Source organism: Melozone crissalis, unplaced genomic scaffold (genome assembly GCF_028551555.1).
Source record: "Melozone crissalis strain CALT ecotype California unplaced genomic scaffold, PUWL_Pcris_2 ptg000045l_1, whole genome shotgun sequence".
Lineage (NCBI taxonomy): Eukaryota > Metazoa > Chordata > Aves > Passeriformes > Passerellidae > Melozone > Melozone crissalis.
This window is the reverse complement of record NW_026535823.1, coordinates 31,506,120-31,527,847: the sequence shown is the minus strand read 5'-3', so window position 1 is coordinate 31,527,847 and position 21,728 is coordinate 31,506,120. Positions and strand designations below refer to the sequence as shown.

The 21,728-nt window shown below is 47.7% G+C and overlaps 2 protein-coding genes across 2 annotated transcripts in view; both read right to left on the bottom strand.

Annotated features, from left to right (window-relative positions):
* Positions 1–8,543, bottom strand: part of RAVER2 (ribonucleoprotein, PTB binding 2) — a 28,128-nt gene extending 19,585 nt beyond the window's left edge. The window contains exon 1 of the mRNA XM_054285511.1: positions 8,388–8,543. Coding sequence (XP_054141486.1) covers positions 8,388–8,543 — 156 coding nt within the window. The remainder of the gene's footprint in view (positions 1–8,387) is intronic.
* A 10,774-nt stretch (positions 8,544–19,317) lies between these two features.
* Positions 19,318–21,728, bottom strand: part of CACHD1 (cache domain containing 1) — an 89,616-nt gene continuing 87,205 nt past the window's right edge. The window contains exon 27 of the mRNA XM_054285724.1: positions 19,318–19,848. Within this exon, the coding sequence (XP_054141699.1) occupies positions 19,610–19,848 (239 nt within the window). The 3' untranslated portion in view covers positions 19,318–19,609. The remainder of the gene's footprint in view (positions 19,849–21,728) is intronic.

Sequence of the window (21,728 nt, the reverse complement as noted above, 5' to 3'; positions counted from 1 at the left end):
GCTGTTCAACAGAGAATCAACCCCAAGAGTGTTATTTGCTCCCACTAATTAATGGGGACAGAGGAGGGGTGGCTGAGAGCAAGTCTAAGAGGAGTTTGCTACAGCTATTCCCAAAAAACCAAGGTGCACATCCCCCAAAAACCCCACAAATTATTGTCATTCAGGGATGAGAAAGCAGAGCTGAGCACTCACCATCCCAAGGAAAAACCAGGAGTAATAACCTGGATATTTACAGTATTTTAGCTGGACAAATCCCACACACAAGAGTGCAAGGTGATTTCTGCAAGCAAAATAATCAAGCAGCTTTGTCTGAAAGTTTAATTGCAGCTGATTTCCAGCAGCTGAGTGGAGCTGCCAGTTTGGTAATTCAATATATGGAGCCTAAAGGTTAATTGGGTTCTCTGTGAGAGGTATCAGGTGCACACCTTTTAGTCAGGAGAGCACCAATCTCTGGTTTCACTGTTTAACAGCTGTCAAATACTGCATCAATAAAATATGGCAGCATTTCTGCAGCCACCACACGTCCTCTAATAAGGTGTGATGAGGATGGGGTTTCTGAAATGCAAGATATGCCCAAAATTCCAGCCAGGCAGGGGATCTGAGTGTGGACACCTCTCAAACAACAACGAGATGGCTCTGCCTCAGACACAAGAGACTGAGAAGACACTTTCTGTACACTTCTGGCAGCTCTGTTGTGCTGAGCCACTGAAGACCTCAAAAAGTTGTTTCTGTCCCACTCAGCAAGAGAGGGACATATTTGCCCTTTTTATTTCCTGTAGTATTCTACAAGAGCACCATTGCAAGTTTTATATCATTATTAGGTAGCAGGAAGTTGGATTTCAAACAGCTCTGAACACTCTTCTGAAAGTCATCTGTGTATCAGATGATTCCACATGATTCCCCTGAAACTTTGTAAGGAAAACAGCCCCTACTGAACAGGTCTTTGGGGGATAATTATGAGATCTGATATAAAAACTGATGAGAATGTAAGGGAGATTTAAAATAAAGCCTGATTTAAGCACAGAAATCCAGTAAAGATTTTAGCACCAGCTCCCACGGGAGGCTGCAAGCACTGCCGGGTTTGTGCAAAGGGTTCTTCCAGGAAGGTTCTGGTTCTTGTGGGCTCCTGGCAGGGCTGAGAGCTTCACCTGTGGAGCTGGGGTTGGGCAGTGTTTCAGTGAAAGCATTTCTCACATAAACACCGCTCGTGAGGATTTACAAAGATAAAACACACCCAGGGAAATGTGTACTCCTTCCCATTAAACAGCTGTAAGTATCTGTGTGCTACACTGAGATTTCCCTGCTTGCTAAGCCAGGCACCTCTCTAAACTTCACCTCCAGCATCTCCCAGCACTCAGGTCTGGTGGAAAAGAAGGAACAGAGCTCCCATTGTGCTGCTGTTCTCAGTTTCACTCCCCACAGCTCAGGGCAGGAGTGTCAGGAAGCAATGGGAACGACAGCTCTGATCCCAGGGCTCCAAGCAGCTCCCCAGGCCTGGCCAGGAGGGGATGTTTGCTCTGGGGTCAGCCAAGGCAGGTGGATCCTCTGCAGCTCTCCAGGGGCAGAAGGGAATGCTTGCTCTGGGGTCAGCCAAGGCAGGTAGATCCTCTGCAGCTCTCCAGGGGCAGAAGGGAATGCTTGCTCTGGGGTCAGCCAAGGCAGGTAGATCCTCTGCAGCTCTCCAGGCCTGGCCAGGAGGGAATGTTTGCTCCAGGGTCAGCCAAGGCAGGTAGATCTCTGCTGTGACCCCGCTCCCTTGTGAGGAATGTAAGCACGGGGATGTTTCCGTGAGAACGGCACAAACAAACAGCAGCTGCCTGCTCCCACTGCTGCTGCTCGCTCCTGTTCTGCTGTGAGGTTCTGACTGTAATTCAGTCCTAGCAGGCAGTTGTACAGCCTCTCCTATTTTGTACTGTTATGGTATATTTTATTCTCAATGGGTTGCTCCTTCTCCTCTGTGCTGTCAGTTCTGCCCTAGGTGTCCATGTCCCCAAAGACCTTTCCCTGCTCCTCCTCCCACTGAATACCAATCCCTCCCCAAGCCTGCCCCTTTCTCTAGAAACTTCCCCATCCATTTTGTATCCTCCGAGGCCCCATTGGTTTGTTGAAGTTGTTCTCCTCCCCTGTAATCCCCTCTTGATTTAAACATTGTATTCCCTGCTTGTGTTCCACCCCCAGCTTCTCCCAGTTGGTTAAAGATTGTACCCACCCCAGGACCTCCCCCGTTGATAAACTGATGTACACTGAGATTTTGACAACAAAAATGTTAAAAAATGTTAACCTGTTCTATCTGGTCCCTTCCAACCCAAACCCTTCCAGGATTTTGTGCTCCTGGAACAGAAATATAACCAATATATAGAAACAACAGAAGATAGATAGATAGATAGATAGATAGATAGATAGACAGACAGATAGATAGAGATATATAGAATATATAGAACAGAAATATAACCAATATATAGAAATAATAGAATACATAGATAGATAGGTAGATAGAGATATATAGAATACACAGAAAATAACAGAAATATAACCAATAAAGCATAGCCACTCCACAGCCCCTTAAAGCTTTAAAAGCAGATAATCTTGTCATCAATACAAATTAAAATTGTAATTAGGAAATTATCAGTTATACATGCAAATTAGCAGAAAAAGCAAAATCAAATCTAATAAAGGGAGTTTGGGAGAAACCACCCTTTATCCTTTAAAAAGGTGTATTATTTACTACTGTAAATGTGGTCTTGAAATACTTCAGTTCTTGCCCTGTCCTCTCTTGGGTAGAAAAACTGGCAATCTGAGTTTTCAGCTCTTATTATCAATTTGAGATTTGCACCTCAAACTTACTGTTTAGTACCTGCATTGTTTTAAACACAAATTAGAAGGGGACTCTCTCACAGGTACATTTATCAAATTAGCAAAGCTCAGTGGTTTATTTCTAATTAAGGCAGCTTGTCCTACCCAGACTGTCACAGTGTAAGGGAAAAATACCCAAGAAATTCTCAGTACTCACCTGGAACAATACATAAGATATAAAAGATAATGTATATAAAGCCTACAGCACACCAAACTCAAGCACTGTTCTCTCTCTGGAAGCAAAACAAGACTTGATATGAAATGTAATAATTGTGCTGTTCTGGCAAGAGAATATTTAACAATTCTGAGGGTGCCTGGCCAGATGTCTGCAGTGAGCTTTAGGGAAGTCTCCAATATAAACACTCTCCAAGCCTGGTCCATAACTTGGCTCTCACTGAGCAGCTGAAGGCCTGAACTTCACATGAATATCCTTGAAATGAGAATCAATTAAGTTTAAAGTAGTTACTTGGCTAAGCAAGAAGTTTTAAATCATCTCCCAGCTGAAAAAGGCTTTGTTCCATTTGTGCAGGCAGGGTAGGAAAATGAGAGCTTCTCAGAAAAAAAGCTTTGCATTTACAAAATGGTATAACAGAGTGCTCGTTTGATTCAGATTTTAGACTGCTAAATATCTGAGTTCATGACATGGATTTCACTGCAGGTATTGAATAAATAATAAGTAGTAAAAAAGAGAATATTGACACAGTTTAAATAATATGTTACTGAAGGGAAAACCCAGAGCTGTGCTGGAGAGCAAGTGCAGCACACAGCACCAACAAGAGGTTAATAAAAAACACAAAAGGACTGATGCAAAGTGCAATTTTAACCATCAGAGAGGTAGGAGGGCCTCAAAATGTCATTATTGCTGGATAATTCCCCCTAAAAAGTTACATTTCAGGCATTGGGCTCACCACATCTCCTCCCCCCCAGTTCCCAGGAGGTTTGCAGTGCTGAGGTGAGGAGTTCTCAGAGGAGCAAGGCTGGAGGCTCAGGGCTCAAACCTGCCAGGAACAGCGAGCACTGAGGAGCATCCCAAAGCTCCTGCCCAGCTCATTCCCTCTTCACCGCCACCATCCCAAACCAGGAAACCTGAAATGCATTCATTCCAGGCCATAAACTGCTTTTGGGGCAAACCTCTGTGTTTGGGAATTGATTCTCACTTTTGTAAGATCAGAGCCCTCAAAGATCTTAGTGAAGTAATGTAAGAAAATGTGAAGACAGGAAAACAACAATTTCTCAGTGGAATGAAAGACTTTTTCCTCTGATCTTCCAGAGATTTTTGGGAGTGTTGCTCAGAGGATCTTTATGGGACTGGAAATTAATTCCATCATCCTGGGTATTCTGGATGGTGTGAGAGCTAAATGAAAGAGGGAAAAAGACATAGAAAGAAGTAACTTGAGAGAGCAGGAGCACAAAGCAAAAGCAAAGTAATACAGAAAATGTTAAAATTCCATCCTAAGGCATGAGAGCTGCTCCCTGTCCACAATGTGCCTTTCATGTTCAGGCAGTGTGACAGAGGAGGAATGAGAACACAAAGGCCCCTCTACTTAAAGCTCTGGCATCCAACAGACTGGGGAGAGCACTTCCTCAAACCATCACACCTCATTAGAGGCTTTCCATCTAACAGGGAAAATTACAGCTAATCCAGGGAGAAAGGGGGAAAAATGCCACAACCCCACCAGAAACAGCACCAAGCTAAGTAGGGATTTGGCTTTTGATCAGGAACAGACAGCAGAGAAAAAAACTGAATGGGTCCATGAGGTTCCAAAATGCCAAATAAATCCCTGTCCCAGGTGGACTGCAGCAGGTTTGGATCAACATCTCAGTGTTTCATTGTTCTCTGATTCTGTCCCACCTCAGGAGAACCACGGGGTGTAAAAATAATTACCCAGCCCTACTTGCTGCATGTTCTACATTAAAAGAGCATCCTCTCCACCAGGTTTATTTTGTAGAACTGTGACATAGTGGCAATTAGGGATAATCAAGCCCAAAATGGTTGGGAGCAAGAGCATCTTCCATAGCATCTTCTCTTATCTGCAAAAAATGAGAAGCAAAAAGCCAACAGCCCTTGCTGGGCAGCTGATCTTGGCACAGAACACTGGAGATCTGGCTACAAACTAATTATTAATTATTACAATTCATATTAGTTTTATTAGTGTTATACTAATTTTAGCTATGTTTTATTTTGTTTCAATAGTTAAACTGTTCTTAACCCCCAAGATTTACTTTTGCCCTGACTCTCCCCAGCACCAGAGCTGTGAAGAAGTGAAGAAGTGAAAAAGTGGCTGTGTGGTGCTTATTTTCTGGCTGGGGTAAAAGCAATACAAACTCAAAACAAAACTTCCTGTTCAGTGAGGTACAACTTCACTTCCACTCTGGTCATCCTGAAGTTCTGGTCATGTCTTTAGCAGAAAAGGAGAGAGGGAGGTGGTGTTTCCTTCCCTCCCTCTGCTCAGAGCAGTGCTGCTCCTGCAGAGCACTGGGAACAGCTTTAGGATTGTTCCGGGACCTTCTGGTTGCAATTTTTGCTCTCACAACATGGCAGGGGGCCGTGTTCCTTGCTGCTGGAGCGGATGATGGCTCAGGGATGTGGCTCAGGAGGATGCACACACACAAGGCAAGCCAAGAGATCCCTGGTGCGGTGCCAGGCGGATCACGATGAAAGCCATCGCCACAACCACGCTCCCTTTAAAGTGCCCTGGCAGAGCCTGCTCTGCAAGCACCAGCCTGACCACAGCACCACATCAGAGGCTGTCAGTGCCACCAGGACAGAGCCAGTGTCTGCTGTTCCTCAGGGGACTGACACCCAGGGGTGATCTTGGTGCAGAACACACCACATCCCTGCCCTGCCCTAATGAAGCCATTAAGGGCCTGCTGCAAGAGCACAGGACACATCCCAGTATGAAACATGAAATATCTCCTCTGGCACCCAGAACTGCAACTGGAGCACTGGGACCTGCCAAGGCAGCAGAGTGGATCCCTGCTCCAAGCACGTATCCCAGGGAAGCTCCATGCAGAGACAGGGGAGCCTCTCGTGATCCCCCAGTTCTGAATTCTGCCTTTAAGGCACAGCCACTGCTGCAGGTATCAAAGCCCTGAAGAGTTACAGAGGTCAGCAGCAGCCTGTGGCCGTTTCTGGGTCATCATCACACCACACGTGGGTATTGTGCTGGAGGCATCCCATGAGGGTGAATTTGGGAACTACCTGGCAGCTCTGACGAGTTCAGCATCCACTGACTTGCCAGCTGAACAGCAAATGCAGACTCTGCACTCAAGAGCAGAGAAGATGGAAAACAGATCTGCCACAAAAAATCCTTTCTCCATGGCTGTAGTGAGGGAATTGCCTGAAGGAACACTGATCCTGCAGGCATCTATCTGCAGGGTGAGCTCTGGTTTCTAAACCTGTTTCTGCTTCAGAAACCTCGTGGCCAAGGGACATTTCTTCTGTGGCCCCAAGGGTAATTTATTTTTTTAAATTTAGTTTAACACAGGTGGGGCTCCAAAGGTAATTGAAGATTACAAGTACAATAATAAAGTTAATATGTAGCTACAATTGGCAGAGGAATTACATTTGTTATGTAACTCCATATTAATAAAATTAGTTTTTTCCTACTTTTCTGACAAAACTGAGTATCTCCACCAATCTCTCTCTCTATCAGCAAAACAGTCATTTTTCATTTCAAAACTATTTTGGTAAATCTTGGCCTCACTCTTCACTTAACAACAAATGGCAGCAAAGCCAACACCCCAACGCTCAGAGATGAATAGTTACATTTATGAAAACCTATTTTGGGAGACTTGGCTGCATTTCAGTGATGTTCATCTCCCTCTTGACAGTGAATAAAGCTGGCCAGGTCAGAAACAGTTTATCTGATTTTACTTGGCTCACCAATTACTGCAAGGAGAAGACAAACCCGTGTTTACCATGGGTGTTAACTGGCAACAAAAAAAAAGTTAAATTTCATAGTAATTTTGAAGCCAAATACACAGGTAGACTTAACATGCCTGACCACAAACACCCTTCTTTCCAAACCTGCTCCAGGACAGAAACTTTCTCTCTATGGCACAATTCTTCTGCCTTTGTTTCCACCACCAGCAGCTCATCAACGTTAAAAATAAAAATGACAGTTTGTAAAGTGCGCTTTAGGATCTGTACACGGTGTCCAGGGCAACATTAGAACCTGACACATAGGAGAAAAAGGCATCTAAGCGCTGCTTTGAAGCCCTCAAAACAAAAAGGCAAACTTCCAGAAGACTCCGTGGCTGCCAAACTTGACCTTAACGTTGGTATTTCCCTGTAGCACCCACCGGCTGAGCAAGCACCGCCAAACCTGAGAGGAGAATTCCCACACGGGAGCCCATGCAGGGGGAGCAGTGACACACCCGGAGTGTCACAGAGTGTCACAGAGCGCTCCATCCAGGGCGAGCATCTGGTGACACTCCAGCAAAGCCTCTCTGTCAACACCGCCGCTTCGTGAAGAGACGAAGATTAGCAGCGCTCGCCAAGCTGCGAGTTTGCTGCAGATCAGCTCATCGGGCTGCTATCAACAGAGGTGCCCAAAGCAGCCTAACAAAGCTGTCAGCTCCAAACTTTGAACCTGCTAGAGCCGGGCCAGACACACCGACAGAGAACAAAACAGCGCGAAGTGCAGCGGCCAGCTGGGCCCTGCGGCTCGGGTTACTGCGAGCGCCCCAGAGCCTCTCCAAAATGAATAGTCCCTTTCTACGCAGAAATTGAGAGTCTGCACGTGCTGCTCTCAGCCGCAGGTACTAAAACCACCTGTGCTTCAGACGGGGGGAGGCACACCATCAGCAGAGCAGAACAAAAGGCGCTGTTACTTTTCTTTTTTTTTTCTTTTTTTTTTTTTTTTTTAAATACTCATGCATCAAGTTGAGTGCTTGGAGCTGCTGAAGTGACTGTGCAGCTAAATCACCTCAGCATCTGACTCACAGCACTCGGTTGAAGAGTTCAGCGATCATCTCCTACCAACAGCAGCAATTTGAGCGTAATTTTCCTAAACCACCGTCAGACTGCGGAAAACCGCTTTCCCTCTCTACGTCTGGCTCACCTCACAATAATAATGAATAAAAAAAAAGCCAGTCTGGAAGCTTTTTCTCCCAGATTTCGCACGGAAAGCGGCTGTGCTGCAGTGCCCTACCTGTGCGCACACAGGTGCCGCCTCTCCGGCGGCGCTCCCGTTACCCGCTCACCCCACACCGAGCCCCGCTCGCTCCCTCACGGCCCGGGCCGCGACCCCGCCGTTCCCCGGGGAGTGCAGCCCGGCCAGCCCGGCGTGGCCCCCGGTGAGGGCGTGGACGGGCGAGCCGGAGCCGCTCTCCGCAGGTAACAAAGCCGCCCCACGCAGCCGGCGCCCTGAGGGGCAGCTCTGAGGGGAGGCAGCGCCCCGCGGCCGCCGAGCCCCGCGGGGGACCCGGGGCTGCCCCGCGCCTCCCTCCCCGCTGCCGGCCCCCGCCTGAGGCGCGGGCGGGAGCGCGCCACGCCGCCGGGCGGCTGCGGGCAGCGCTGGCGGCCGTACCTGGCTGCTGCTCTCGGCCGGCAGGTTCCGCAGCAGGATCTTGCGGCGGTTGCCCAGCTCGCGGCGGGTGCTCGCCAGCCGCCTCGCCACCTCCTCGGCGCTCAGCGGCGGCGGCTCCGCGGGCAGCGCCGCGCCGCGCTCGCCTCCCGCCGCCATCTTGCAGCGCGCCGGGGACCGCGGGGGGAGCGCGGCGCTGGGGCCGCCCCCGCCCTGCCCCGCCCGGGGCAGCCTGAGGGAGCCCCCGGGCCCGGCCCCTCACGGCAGCCGACCCCGGCCCGCCGAGCCCCGGAGCGACGCGGGGCAGCCCAGCGGGCTGGGGGCGGGCTCGGCGCTGCCCGTAACGGAGCTCCGGGGGGTGTGCGGGATGAACGGGACGCAGCGGCAATTTCACAGAACGGGTCCGAGCGCCCTGCTCAGACAGGGACATCCCAGAGCACATGGCACAGGATTGTGTCCAGACGGGTCTGGAGTAGCCCCAGTGAGGAGACTCCTGAGCCTCTGGACAATCTGTCACCCTTCTTGCAGTGAAGAAATTCTGCCTCCTGTCCAGGGGACCTCCCTGGTGTCGGTTCCTGCCCGCTCCTCTGGTGCCAGCGCTGGGGCCCGGGACAGAACCTGGGTCATGCTCTGCCCCTCCCTGCACACAGGGACAGCCAGGGACGGACAGCCAGGGACAGCCAGGGCTGAGGCCCCTCTCAGCTGGGGCTCCTCTCCAGGCTGAGCAGCCCCAGCTCCCTCAGCCTTTCCTGGGCACCGAGATGCTCCAGGCCCTTGCTCAGCTCCAGGAGCTCCTGGCCCTGCTGTGCTGAGGGACAGAGCTGGGCACAGCACCCAGAGGTGTCCCCAGGGCTGGGCACAGCACCCAGAGGTGTCCCCAGGGCAGGATCTTCCCTGACCTGCTGGATCTGTGCCCAGGGAAGGTGGCAGTGATGGAGATTTGGGAAATTATTGGTGCTGGGAGAGGATGAGGGATGGTGCCCTGGCCTTGGCCCCCATCAGGATGGATCCTGGGGCAATTCCCCTCACAAGAGAGCCCCAGCTGTTCTCCGGCATCACCCCTGACCTGCTGGGAATGCTCCTCCTGAAGATCCTCCTGAAGGTGCCCTCAGGACACTCTGCTGGCTCAGAGACTGCTCGTTGTCCACCAGCACCCTCAGGCCCTTCTCCTCACTTCATCCCACGGTAACCCATCTCCAGACAGATTTTTGGGAAGGATTTGAGTGCTCTGAAGAACAGCCGGGGCTCTGTTGTGAGGGGAATTGCCCCAGGATCCATCCTGATGGAAGCCAAGGCCAGCAGCAATCATTCCCCAAATCCCCATCACTGCCACCTTCCCTGCATACAGATCCACTGGAGAGGCTGAAATACAGAACAGCAACAAAATAAAGCTGATCCCACAGAATCAGTTAGGCTGGGGAAGAGGAAAAGTTTGTTTAGTGGGAAATTCTGAAATACAGAACAGCAACAAAATAAAGCTGGTCCCACAGAATCAGGCTGGGAAGGACCTCTGAGATCATCAAGTCCAACCTGTAATCCCAAGAGAACCCAAGAACTCCACTGGAGATCAGCAGGCACGGTGGCCCAGAGTGATCTTGTCCCGGTTTTATTCCTCACCTGGAATGTGGCAAATTGATTAAAATCCATGCAAATGGGGAAAACAGCACCTGGCTGCTGTGCTGGTGACACGGGGACAGGCACAGGGCTGTGACCTGACACAAAAAGGAGCCCAGCATCACAACAGAAGGACAATATTTCATATTGTCACTATAAAATAAATTTCCCCTTCCATGAGGTCTCTGTCCATATAAACATTTCACTCAGCACCCATTTTAAAAAATAAAATAGGTTGTTCTTTTGGAAAATCCATTTTTCCTCTAGCACAGTCCCTTGCAATGTCATTTACAGCCCAGTAAATTTAGCTCTTAACGTTGTCATCATTGCTATAAATGAGTGAAGAATAATTTAAATTTTTGTAGCCATTTTTAGACACAAGGCCAAGCACAAAGAACAGGCAACAGAGAATCCAGACCTGAAACATAAAGAGCCTTAAAAAGGAAATTGGAAGAACACTTGAAGTTAAATTGGATGTGTGTAACAATTCTTATCAAGAAAATCTAATTCTGATGGATAATTCTTGACTAGGTTCAAGGTTCCATTTTAATTATCAGTTACAGATTAAAAAACTCCACCAAATAAATTATTTTAGAAATCGCTTTAGCCCAAACCAAAACAAGTTAAGAACACAAAGTATTTTGGACTTTTTTTACTTCTAAAATGAACTTTTAAACTAGAGTAATCAAAGGGAATTTTGGTTTTCATTTAAAAATTGACAGCTGACAAGCTTCTGTTCAAAGGCTTCCTTTTCACGAATTTTTTCTCAAACAGGTAATGTTCCTCCTTTTCCAATATTTGCATTCTTTTTAATAAAATCATTGGAAATGAGAGGGTGTGAAGGGTTCATAGATTATGGGATGTAAATAATTCTGGGATCATGAAAAAGGAACACTTTTCTCCTAGGGATACTGAAACATGAAATATCTCCTCAAAAATTATCACCAGATCAAGCTATTACAGCAGAAATTATGGATCTGCTCAAATATCATAAAATTCAGTGATGCTAATGAAGGAATTCAAGCAGAGTAATTAATTTTACCATTAATTTTCCACTTCGAAGGTGGACACTGCTTCACCTGTAACCAGTGCTCATTAATTCTACTTACAGCAATTGTCTCCTCAAAATTTGCCTTTTTTTGGTCATTTTTGATGGGCTGCAGGTGTCCCTGAATTGAAGTCATTCAAATTTAAAGTGCATTGCTGAAAGAATTCAGAAATGAAGCTTGGTATTAATGGCACAAACACGATTCCTGCAGTAAATAGTTCCATAAAAACTTGAGAAAATAGGAATATATTCAGAGAATATATAAAATATCAGAGAAATAGACCTTTTTCTTTCTTGGTTAGGGATAGATATTTAAAATCTTGTATATTGTAGGTTAAAGTATTCATTTTTCCCCCCAACATTCATGTGCAGGTGATACCAGCCTCCCAAAAACAGACCTGTTCCAGGAGGAAGAGGAGGCTGAGCCAAGGCATGCAGGTATTTCCTTTAGGAATTTCCTCCTGTTGATTAGAGGCTTCCATGAAATATTTATATGACTTTGACTCCTTTTCTGGAGCTTCCAAACCAAACCTCCAAATAAACCCTCCATGTTTATGCTTTGATCTAAACAGTTTCCCATTTTCTAAAATACTTTCATTGAGTTTTAATACTGCTGCAGAAGCAAAAAACATTGTTAAATTAAATTTATTATTAAAAAATAGATCAGTAACTTCAGTTGTGCTGCTGCACAACTGATAAACCACCGTGTAATAATTTAATTTAGTTCATTAAATATCCCTGCTAATTAAGAGTAATGTACTCAACCCCAGCAGTTCCATTTGTAGCTCTCCTAAAAAGATAAATTTCCCTGTGCTTCTGCAGCTTTGAATCATACCAGCCATATATATTTTGTAATTTTTATGGAATGAATATGAATTGTAATTGTAATTGTAAATTTAAACATTTTTTTGGAATTACAGGTGCAGTCAGACAAAATTGTCCAGGTTGGGTTGGTTGAAGGAGTCCCTGCCCATGGCAGGGCTGGAATGAAATGGGATTTAAGGTCCCTTCCAACACAAACCAGTCCAGGATTTTGGGGTTTTTTGAGATTCTACATCCAAAAGTACAAATTTAGATCTGTGCACGTAAAGTGAGAGCCCAGACTGAGAACATCTCTTGGACACAAAGCCCCACCTGACATTGCCAGGTATTTGAGGTAAGTGATAGCCTAATGAAATAGAAATCAAACAATTCAGTGTTTCCTGCAGGGGGATGTGGGACCCAGCAGCTGCTGCACATCCCATCAGATAAATGGATTTTACCATCACACCTCATGTCAAACACACAATCCATGGCACTCCCTTTTGTCCCTGCTCTTCTTGCTCCAGCAGGAATCTGGAGAAAATCAGAAAATCTCGGTGTGTGTTTCATTCACACACTGAGGTTTTGGATCCAGAAGTTGCAGATTTCATTTCAACACCAATAATTCATTTGGTGATGGTCACTCAGATCACTCACAATGCACTCTGCATCCAAAATACACCAGAGGTGCCAAAAGGAGTTAATTTGTCCTTTTATCCCTACAAATTCCAACACTCCTGGCATTCTTCATGCACCATTCCATGACATGCCCAAACTTGGGATGTTTCTTTACTCCTGTTCTTCCACCCAGGCACAAAAACTCTGCCAAACACTTGCAGTGGGACCTGCTGCCTGTGAAATTGCTGTTCCTGAGTTTGGGAATGATGGATTCTCCCAGGATCAGCCTGCTGAGCAGCTTCTCCTTGCTTCTACTCCTTAACTCAGAGTCCTGCAAGCAAACAGTGGAAAGGTGGGAGAGTTCAGAGCTGGAACTTGCACAGTGAGTAACTCCTGCAAGGAAATCATTACTGGCCTCTGCTGTCATGGGCTATTTTGGGACCTGTGGTCTCTGCAGCAGAATTTCAAACCTTTGTTGCTCTGTGCATCATTAGCAGATCTGTGTGCTTGTGTTTAGAGGCAGCAAAAAAAAAGAGTAAATATTAAAATAAACACCACAAAGCAAAGCCAAGTTCTTGAATAATAACTGAGAACAAAGGAAAATGAGACCAAACAAATACAATTCTCAATAAATGGCCCAGATATTCACAGGGGAACCTCTGCAACACTTTCTCCTGAATCAATGTCCTGCTTTAAATCACCATTCTTCCCACACAGGCTTTATTTTTCCTCATTCAGCTTCAAATTTAGTCATTACTTATTGGAACCAAGTGCATTTTGGCAATTTTAGCATTAAAAAGCATCCAAATGTTACTTGGATTCCTGGCAAAAGCAGGTCCAGCCCCACATTCTTACCAGGAGTGTTTTTATTGGCCAGCCCATGAATGTGCTGCAAATGGGAATTCCAAATAAATCAGTCCGAGATTCCCCAAAAGCACCAATTTTCTAGGAACTGGGACAGTGACAATTCACAGGGAATTACAAAATCATTTACCACCACAAACCAGGGCAATCATAATGCTGGGGGTGAAAGCATTCCATAGGGTGAATCCATACCTCTCCATTCCTGCTCCTTGGATCTGGCTAATCATAAACCTGGAGGAAATTTGCTGGGATTAACTGAGGAGCTGGGATGGACTGGGAGGGAGCAGGCATGGCACCAGCAATTTGTTTGGAGAAGATAAACCAGCCCATGATTTCTCCCTGCCAGCAGAGCCTGCAATTTCCAGCACCCCCACAATATTTTGTCCTTAAAAACTTGTTACACATGGGAAAAAAAAAGTGTTCAATATGGAAAACTGGCCTAAAGGAGGTAACACAAGAGAAACATTCCCAAAAAATTTATGAGCCTTTCAAATGTTCTGCTGTTCAGTTAAAAAAGGTTTCCATAGGAACTGTCACCCAACGTGCTGTGCCTGATTTCTCCACGTTCAGACTGAAAAAAATCCATCCCCTTCCTGTTTTCCAGGTTCCCTGGCTGAGGTTTCTTTGCCTTGTTTATGGAGATTTTTCTTGGCTCAGCTGCAATAGAAATAAATGATTAAGGAGGTTTTTATTATTATTTTGCAGCAATTAGATCATGTTAATTACTCAACCTTTAATCCTGCATGTGATTTGCATGAATTATGCCAAGAGAATGGATATTGGGACCAACTTTGTGGAAGTGTCAGAATGTTGGAGGAGTGAAAAGGAGGATATTAAACTCTCTGACTGCATTCCCAGTTTCCTGCTCCTGTGCCAGCCCATCTCGGGGTGTCTGCCCAATTTCATTACCTCTGTGCAGTGGAAGAGTTTTAAAATTGGAAAAATCCATCAGTGTTGGCCCAGCTGGGAATCCTTGGCAGTCTGATGGCTCAACTGGATTTAAGGAAAGACCACCAGTTTTGTCAGGACCTTGCCAACACCCTCCTGCACATTTTTTCCTGCAAAGTGAATTTTTTTCCTGTGAAAAGTGTTGACTTGGCAGTTTTGGGGGCTGTTCCCTTTCTCCATGGAGTTGTTCCAGAGCCAGGTGAAGGTGGGGTGGAGGGATTCCTTGTGCCCTTGGCCAGCAGGTTCCCTTCCCTGCTGTCACTGCTGCTGTCCCAGCAGAGAGCACTTGCTAGGGCACTGCTGACCTGGTGGATTTGCCAGTGCCAGCTCCAAAAACCTCCAACAAACCAGAGCAAACCAGCATTGCTCCTTCCCAGCATGGAAAGGAGCCCAGAGATCATTTTTTCCACAGGATTTAGAAGAGGCCACTCTGAGCTGAAGAAAACATCCAGATCCCAGGGTGTGTTCTGCCTCTGCCATCACAGTGCCACCCCTCTGCTCACACCAGGGCTGTTCCACAGGGCTGTCAGTAATCCCATGGGATCTCATTCCACAGGGCTGTCAGTGATCCCATGGGATCTCATTCCACAGGGCTGTCAGTAATCCCATGGGATCTCATTCCACAGGGCTGTCAGTGATCCCATGGGATCTCATTCCACAGGGGTGTCAAAGATCCCATGGGATCTCCTCCCCAGTTCCACAGGGCTGTCAGTGATCCCAGGGGATCTCATTCCACAGGGCTGTCAGTGATCCCATGGGATCTCCTCCCCAGTTCCACAGGGCTGTCAGTGATCCCATGGGATCTCATTCCACAGGGCTGTCAGTGATCCCATGGGATCTCCTCCCCAGTTCCACAGGGGTATCAGTGATCCCATGGGATCTCCTCCCCAGTTCCACAGGGGTATCAGTGATCCCAGGGGATCTCCTCCCCAGTTCCACAGGGCTGTCAGTGATCCCAGGGGATCTCCTCCCCAGTTCCACAGGGCTGTCAGTGATCCCATGGGATCTCATTCCACAGGGCTGTCAGTGATCCCATGGGATCTCCTCCCCAGTTCCACAGGGGTATCAGTGATCCCATGGGATCTCCTCCCCAGTTCCACAGGGGTATCAGTGATCCCAGGGGATCTCCTCCCCAGTTCCACAGGGCTGTCAGTGATCCCAGGGGATCTCCTCCCCAGTTCCACAGGGCTGTCAGTGATCCCAGGGGATCTCCTCCCAAGGAGGAACCAGCAGTGCTTCTGAGCAGGGGCTGGCACTCACCCCAGCTGTGCCTGGCACCTCACTAACGAGGCAGGGCTTGGAGAACTTCACTCTTGGACTCCAGTGTCCAAATTCCACTGCAGCCTTGGCTCCAGGAACGCCAGCCCTTCTGGGCCAAGGTCCTTCTGTGCTCAGCTCAGAGCACAAAGCACAAAATCATCACCTCTCATCAGCCCAAGGGCTGCCAGGCAGGAATATGAAATATTCCATGGCACTGATGTTCCTTTCTCCCTCTTAGGCTCCCTGGCAAAGGGGGGTTTGTACAGCAAAACAATCCAATGGTTCTGGAGTTAACTGCTGCAGGAATTAATATTCCAAACATCACTGACAGCCCAGAGCAGGCTCCTTTGAAAACCCCAGCCATAGCTGGGAATCTTTTTTACAAACAACTGAAATGGGCAGCCAAGAGCTGGGAACGCTGCAAATTCATCTTGGAACTCACCAACAGCCTTTTGGATTACCTGCACTCTCTTGCATCCAGGACTTTTGCATCCTAGTTTTTTCTCCTTTTCCATATTTGCTGCCAGCTTACTCCCATAGTTTTTCCTCTGACAAATCCACTTTCTGTGCTCTTGCCCATTTCTGGGTCACTTGACAGAATAAAGCCTTTGAGAGATCTCCCTTTGCCCAGTTATAGTCACAAGTCCTGCTGCATGTGAACGTCTCCCGAATTCCCCTGCATCCTCCCCTCCCTGCCCTTGCCAAGGGCAAGGATAAAGATAATATTTGGCTTAAGTGGCCTTATAAAATGTTCATGGGCAAACTGTACCAGGCTTTGCATATCCCACTTTTTAGCCAAGCAATAGCTTAAATAAATTTAAAAAAATAATCACAATGCATTTTCAATCAATATTTTCTGCCCAAAGAAATGCTTCTCCATATTTCCTTGGATATAGGAAAATCCATACACTTGGCAGATCTCAAATACTGCAAGCATTGAGTCAATTTAAAAATTCATGAACACAAATTAAAGGCAATGTTCATTTTCACTTTAAAAGAACCTTTTTTTGTGGCTGGGAGAATGAAAGAAAACCTACAGGAAATTAACACAGCCAAGTTGGGAAAATGAAATAAGTGGAAAATTAATGGCCATAAAGTCTTATCAGGAAGGAGGATGCAGGGTTTAACTGCTGCTTTTATGATCTTGCTCCTCAGTCAATACAGTAAAACAATGCTGGGGCAATAAAAGTGAAGGGCTCTCTTGCAGCTCCCAAACCCCAATCCCATCCATTATCAGCAGTGCATCCCATTTATTCCTGTGGGACAAGGTCAGTGCCAGCACTGGAAGCTGCCATTTGGCACACCTGGAAATCAGAGCTGTCCCTGTCATTATTTTCACCAGCAAGAGCTCAGGCTCTCCCCATCACTGCAGGTTAAGCAGGGCTGTGCAGACCCCTCAGATCAAGAACCATTGGTTCAGAGCAAACCAGGAAGAAGAAGAGAGATCCCAGAAGAAAAGAGATGAAGCAGCAGCGAGGAGAAGCTCTCGAAAAGCTTTTAAGGCAAAAGCAAAAGGGGTTTGGTTGTTGGACTTCCAAGAGCTGTTCCAAGAGGTTCTGGAAGCTTCTGTGTTCCTGGCAGAGCTGCAAGAGAACCCTGCAAGCACCTTCTGCTGGCAGGGAAGGTGAGGAACCACCAAAAATCCTCTCCCCTGAAGTAATATTGTAGTTCAACCTGATGACTTTTTCCAATATACATGGCTATTAATGATATTTCTGATACATTTTATCAAAAATTATTTGTCCCACAGTATCCAAGCACCAACATGACTTTGGATTCCAAACTGGAAATGAATCCCAGCCTGGTTGGTACCCAGGGCATCAGCTGAGAGCACAAAGCAGAGGCTCAGTGGATTCCTGCACTGCCTGCTCAGCAAAACCCTCCACCAAATCCTGCACAAACACAGCACAACAGCAAATCCAGAGCCACTGAGGTTTCAGGAGAGGATCAGGAAATAAAACCCTTCAATTATTTGCTTTGGTGACTCTAAGCAGTGGCTGACCACTTCCAGAAACGGTCATTTCCCAAATAATGACCAACCAGCTAAAAAAAGGCTTTACAACTTCCATCATTTATATTTAAAGTTTAGATTTCTCAAGGCTGTTGATAAATCTGGAGGAACTGGAGTGAATTTTCAGTCCTGTTCAGCCAGAGAAGGAAACTGAAGCAGAATCATTTCAGTGCAGCCACTTCTCCACAGATCTATACTTATATACAGTTTATTTCACTAGAGATTTTAATTTTATACATAGTATAAAGGGATATCCTGGTATCACACATAGAGTTATTTTACTGTACTGTTTAAGAACCAATTTTTTACATAATACAGTATTAAGTACCATATTAATTAAAACAAGTGATTTTTTAAAAAAACCTACATATAAATGGATGTTTACCATATGCACAGTGCAAGAACGGCTTGATATCATTGTAATCACAAAACGTGAATCTAAAATACAACACTGTGATTGAAAACATACTGATAATTATGATGCCCTTTGTTGTAGACATTGATTAATCTTTGTTTGAATTACCAAGCAAGGTTAAAATTCCAGACAAACAGCAGCAGCTTCTCATTATGGTTTCAAGGTTTCTTCCACAGTAACCCAAGTTTTACAAAACACTGGTTTATCCCTACTTGTGGTCCAAGGAAACAGAAGAATGGCACAGATTCCATTTGGGATTATCTGGTAACTAATGCTAAAGAAATTCTTTATTACTTCCACACAGGAATCCTTTAAGGATGAGCGAAGAGATGAAGACGGAGAAATTTCTGGGCAGAATTCTCTGAATTTTAGTAGCGGAGTACAGGATTTCTCCTCTGCAGATAGGAAGACAATACTGGAATAGAAATCAGGCTGTAATATTTACAGGAAAGAAGTGTGGAAAAGAAAGCAATCCTAATGTAAACAGCGAGGCAGAGAGGGCTTCTTCATTTTCCCTTTGCAGAGTGGGGCACTGGCTGAAGGTCAGCTCCCAGGGAACAGCTGCTTTCCTGGGAAGAGCCCCTTCCCCAGCACAGAATGCACGTGGTACTCGTTGAGAATCCCTAACAGGTTTTCTCCCCTCCCTCCCCCCAAAGTTTCAAGTTCAATAAATAGTAGAAAAATAATCCTTTACTTAAAAATCTTGAGATGCATTGTCCCGGGTCCCGCAGAGCAACGTGGGCACAAGGAGCTCTCCACCAGCAGCCTTCCTGCTCTGCCTGCCACTTCTGGGCTCTCCAGCTGCACATTCCTGCTCTTCCAGTTAAGGAAACCAAATCATCTCTGGCTCTTTATGCTCTCTGTCTGCTTTTGGCTCAGCACAACAAACTCCAGCTGCTGGATAAACTCCCATCCCTGTTCCTGGAGGTCTAACGTGCCTCCTGCTCCATTTTTTTCTATATTTTGGCAGGTCTATTCATCAAGCACATTTGCAGGCCAGAGCCAACCTTCCATTTGTAAAAATGCAAAGCTCTGATGCCTCAGTTTGGTGGGGAAGCCTGTGAGGTTCTCCTTGGGGAGCGGCACAGTCCCCATGGCCCTGGAGTGGCATCTGTGGTGTCCTCAGTGCACGGTGCCAGCAACCTACAGGTGGTGGCTGTGCTGTCCCCAGTGGCACAGCCTGCAGGGGGTGGCTGTGGGAGCCTGCAGGTGGTGGCTGTGATGTCCCCAGTGGCACAGCCTGCAGGGGGTGGCTGTGATGTCCCCAGTGGCACAGCCTGCAGGGGGTGGCTGTGGGAGCCTGCAGGTGGTGGCTGTGATGTCCCCAGTGGCACAGCCTGCAGGGGGTGGCTGTGGTGTCCCCAGTGGCACAGCCTGCAGGGGGTGGCTGTGGTGTCCCCAGTGGCACAGCCTGCAGGGGGTGGCTGTGATGTCCCCAGTGGCACAGCCTGCAGGGGGTGGCTGTGGTGTCCCCAGTGGCACAGCCTGCAGGGGGTGGCTGTGGGAGCCTGCAGGTGGTGGCTGTGGTGTCCCCAGTGGCACAGCCTGCAGGTGGTGGCTGTGATGTCCCCAGTGGCACAGCCTGCAGGTGGCAGCTGTGCTGTCCCCAGTGGCACAGCCTGCAGGGGGTGGCAGCTGTGCTGTCCTCAGCACTCGGCATCCACGGTGTGCACGGTGACAGCGGCCTGCAGGTGGTGGCTGTGGTGCAGGGTGGGGTGGTGCAGCCGGTAGTGGTGGAATTTGTGACTCAGCAGCGCTGCCGTCTGCGGGGGCGTGTCCAGCTCCAGGTCCTCCTCGTGGGTCCCCACGTCCACCCCAGCAGAGAGAGGGTCGTTATTGCAGGGGGGGTTCTCGCTGTCCTCCTGGGGGCTCATGGTGCTGTAGCCTGGGAATGAATGAACAGCAGTGAGCACAGCAAGGCTGGATGCTCAGAACTCCCAGGGCTGGCTGGGCACCATCGTGGAATCAACCAACACAGGGTGCTTAGAGAGGGGACAGAACTGTTTTCTTGCTAGAACAAACCCCAACAGACTCATCCTGTCCTCTAAGCCTACAACAGATCCCTTTCCCTGACACTCAGAATTCCCAGGACTGGCTGGCACCTTCATGGAATCACACAGAGTGCTTAGAGAGGGTGTAAAACAATTTTCTTAACAGAACAAACCACAACAAACCCATCCTCTCCTCTAAGTCCATACTGGATCTCTTTCCCTGCCATTCAAAGCTTTGGGGACCTGTGGTTTGTGCCACTCCAAGCAGTAACAGCACCCACGTGTTCAACAGTTTGTAACAACAGAAATGCTGGCACTGATTTCAAACCAAAACATCGAAGATACCACCCCCAAAAAATCTGTTAAGATATAACCTGGATTTATCCAAATCAGCTGTTACTACCCAAACCAGGCTGCAGGGCAAACATCTCCCCCTCAGCATCTCTAAATGCAAAACCAAATGAAATTTAAAAGGAAAAGGATCTTGCTTGAATTGGAAATAAATCCTTCTTTAAAAAAGCAAGGACTAAAGGCTTGGGAAGCACTGGTGCTCCTGAGCATCTCACTCAGGTTTTCAGCTGGAGACACCTAAAAGGAGGGTGGTAAAAATAGCAGCTGAGCCCCCAAAGCTGCCTCCCATTTGCCATGCTCTGAGTCATGGCTTGGAGCTGGCACGGAGGAATTGGGGAAGAAGCCTGGGCAGCCCTTTGAAGAAGATGGAATTACAGAAACTAAAAATAGCAGTGCACATTCCAGATGGAGGTAGACAGCTCCCCTGCTAACCCAGGATGACTAAAAGATGGGAAGGATTTGCTGGGACTGCAAGAAAAGGAGCAAAGGGAGCATTAATCTGGCAAATCGGCCTCAGCACAGGTAATCTCACCCCAAATCCAGGGTAATTCCTCCTAGAGCAAGATTGTCCAGGAGACATCTGTTCATCCACGTCCCAAGGCTTTGGCCTTTGGGTTTCCTGTCCCAATTCCATTAGTGCAACAGTCTTAGTGCTGGCCCGGGTCTGCTGGAAGGTGCCCAGCCTTGCAGAGCTGACAGCTTGCAGACTGCCTTGTCTAGCCCTCCTCCTCCTCATTTCCTAATAAATTAAGCCTCCTCATGGGTCAACAGCATGACACCCTTCTAGCAGCTTGCCAGATTTAAGGAGATTTAGTCTCAGGGCAGGGGAGACACATCCCAACCCCCTGAGCCTCATGGTGCCCAGCTTAAAGGTGCTAGAAGATCACAGAATCCCAGAATGGTTTGGGTTGGAAGGGCCCTTAAAGATGATCCCATCCCACCCCTGCCATGGCAGGGACGCCTTCCACTATCCCAGGGTGCTCCAAACCCCACCCAGCCTGGCCTTGGGCACTGCCAGGGATCCAGGGGCAGCCACAGCTGCTCTGGGCAGAACAATTCCTTCCTAACCTCTGATCTAATCCCACTCCCTTTCAGTGTGAAACCATTCCCTTTGTCCTGTCCCTCCAGCTCCCTCAGGGGGAAGAACCTTCTCCTGATCTCCAGCCAACCCTTCCCTAGCACAGCTCCAGCCATTCCTGGTCCTGTCCCTGTCACAGGGGGCACAGAGCAGAGCTGCCCCTCAGGAGGACGTTGAGGACCCCAGTGAGATCTCCCCCAGAACAAATCCAATCTGAACTATCCAACAGCAAAGCCAGAAGGACCAAAGCATTTACTCTGGCTTTGCTTCTGCAGGGAGCCAGCCTGCTGAGGGAAAAGAGCCCCCAGCCCTCCCAGAGCCAGTGTCCTGAGGGAAAGGAGCCCC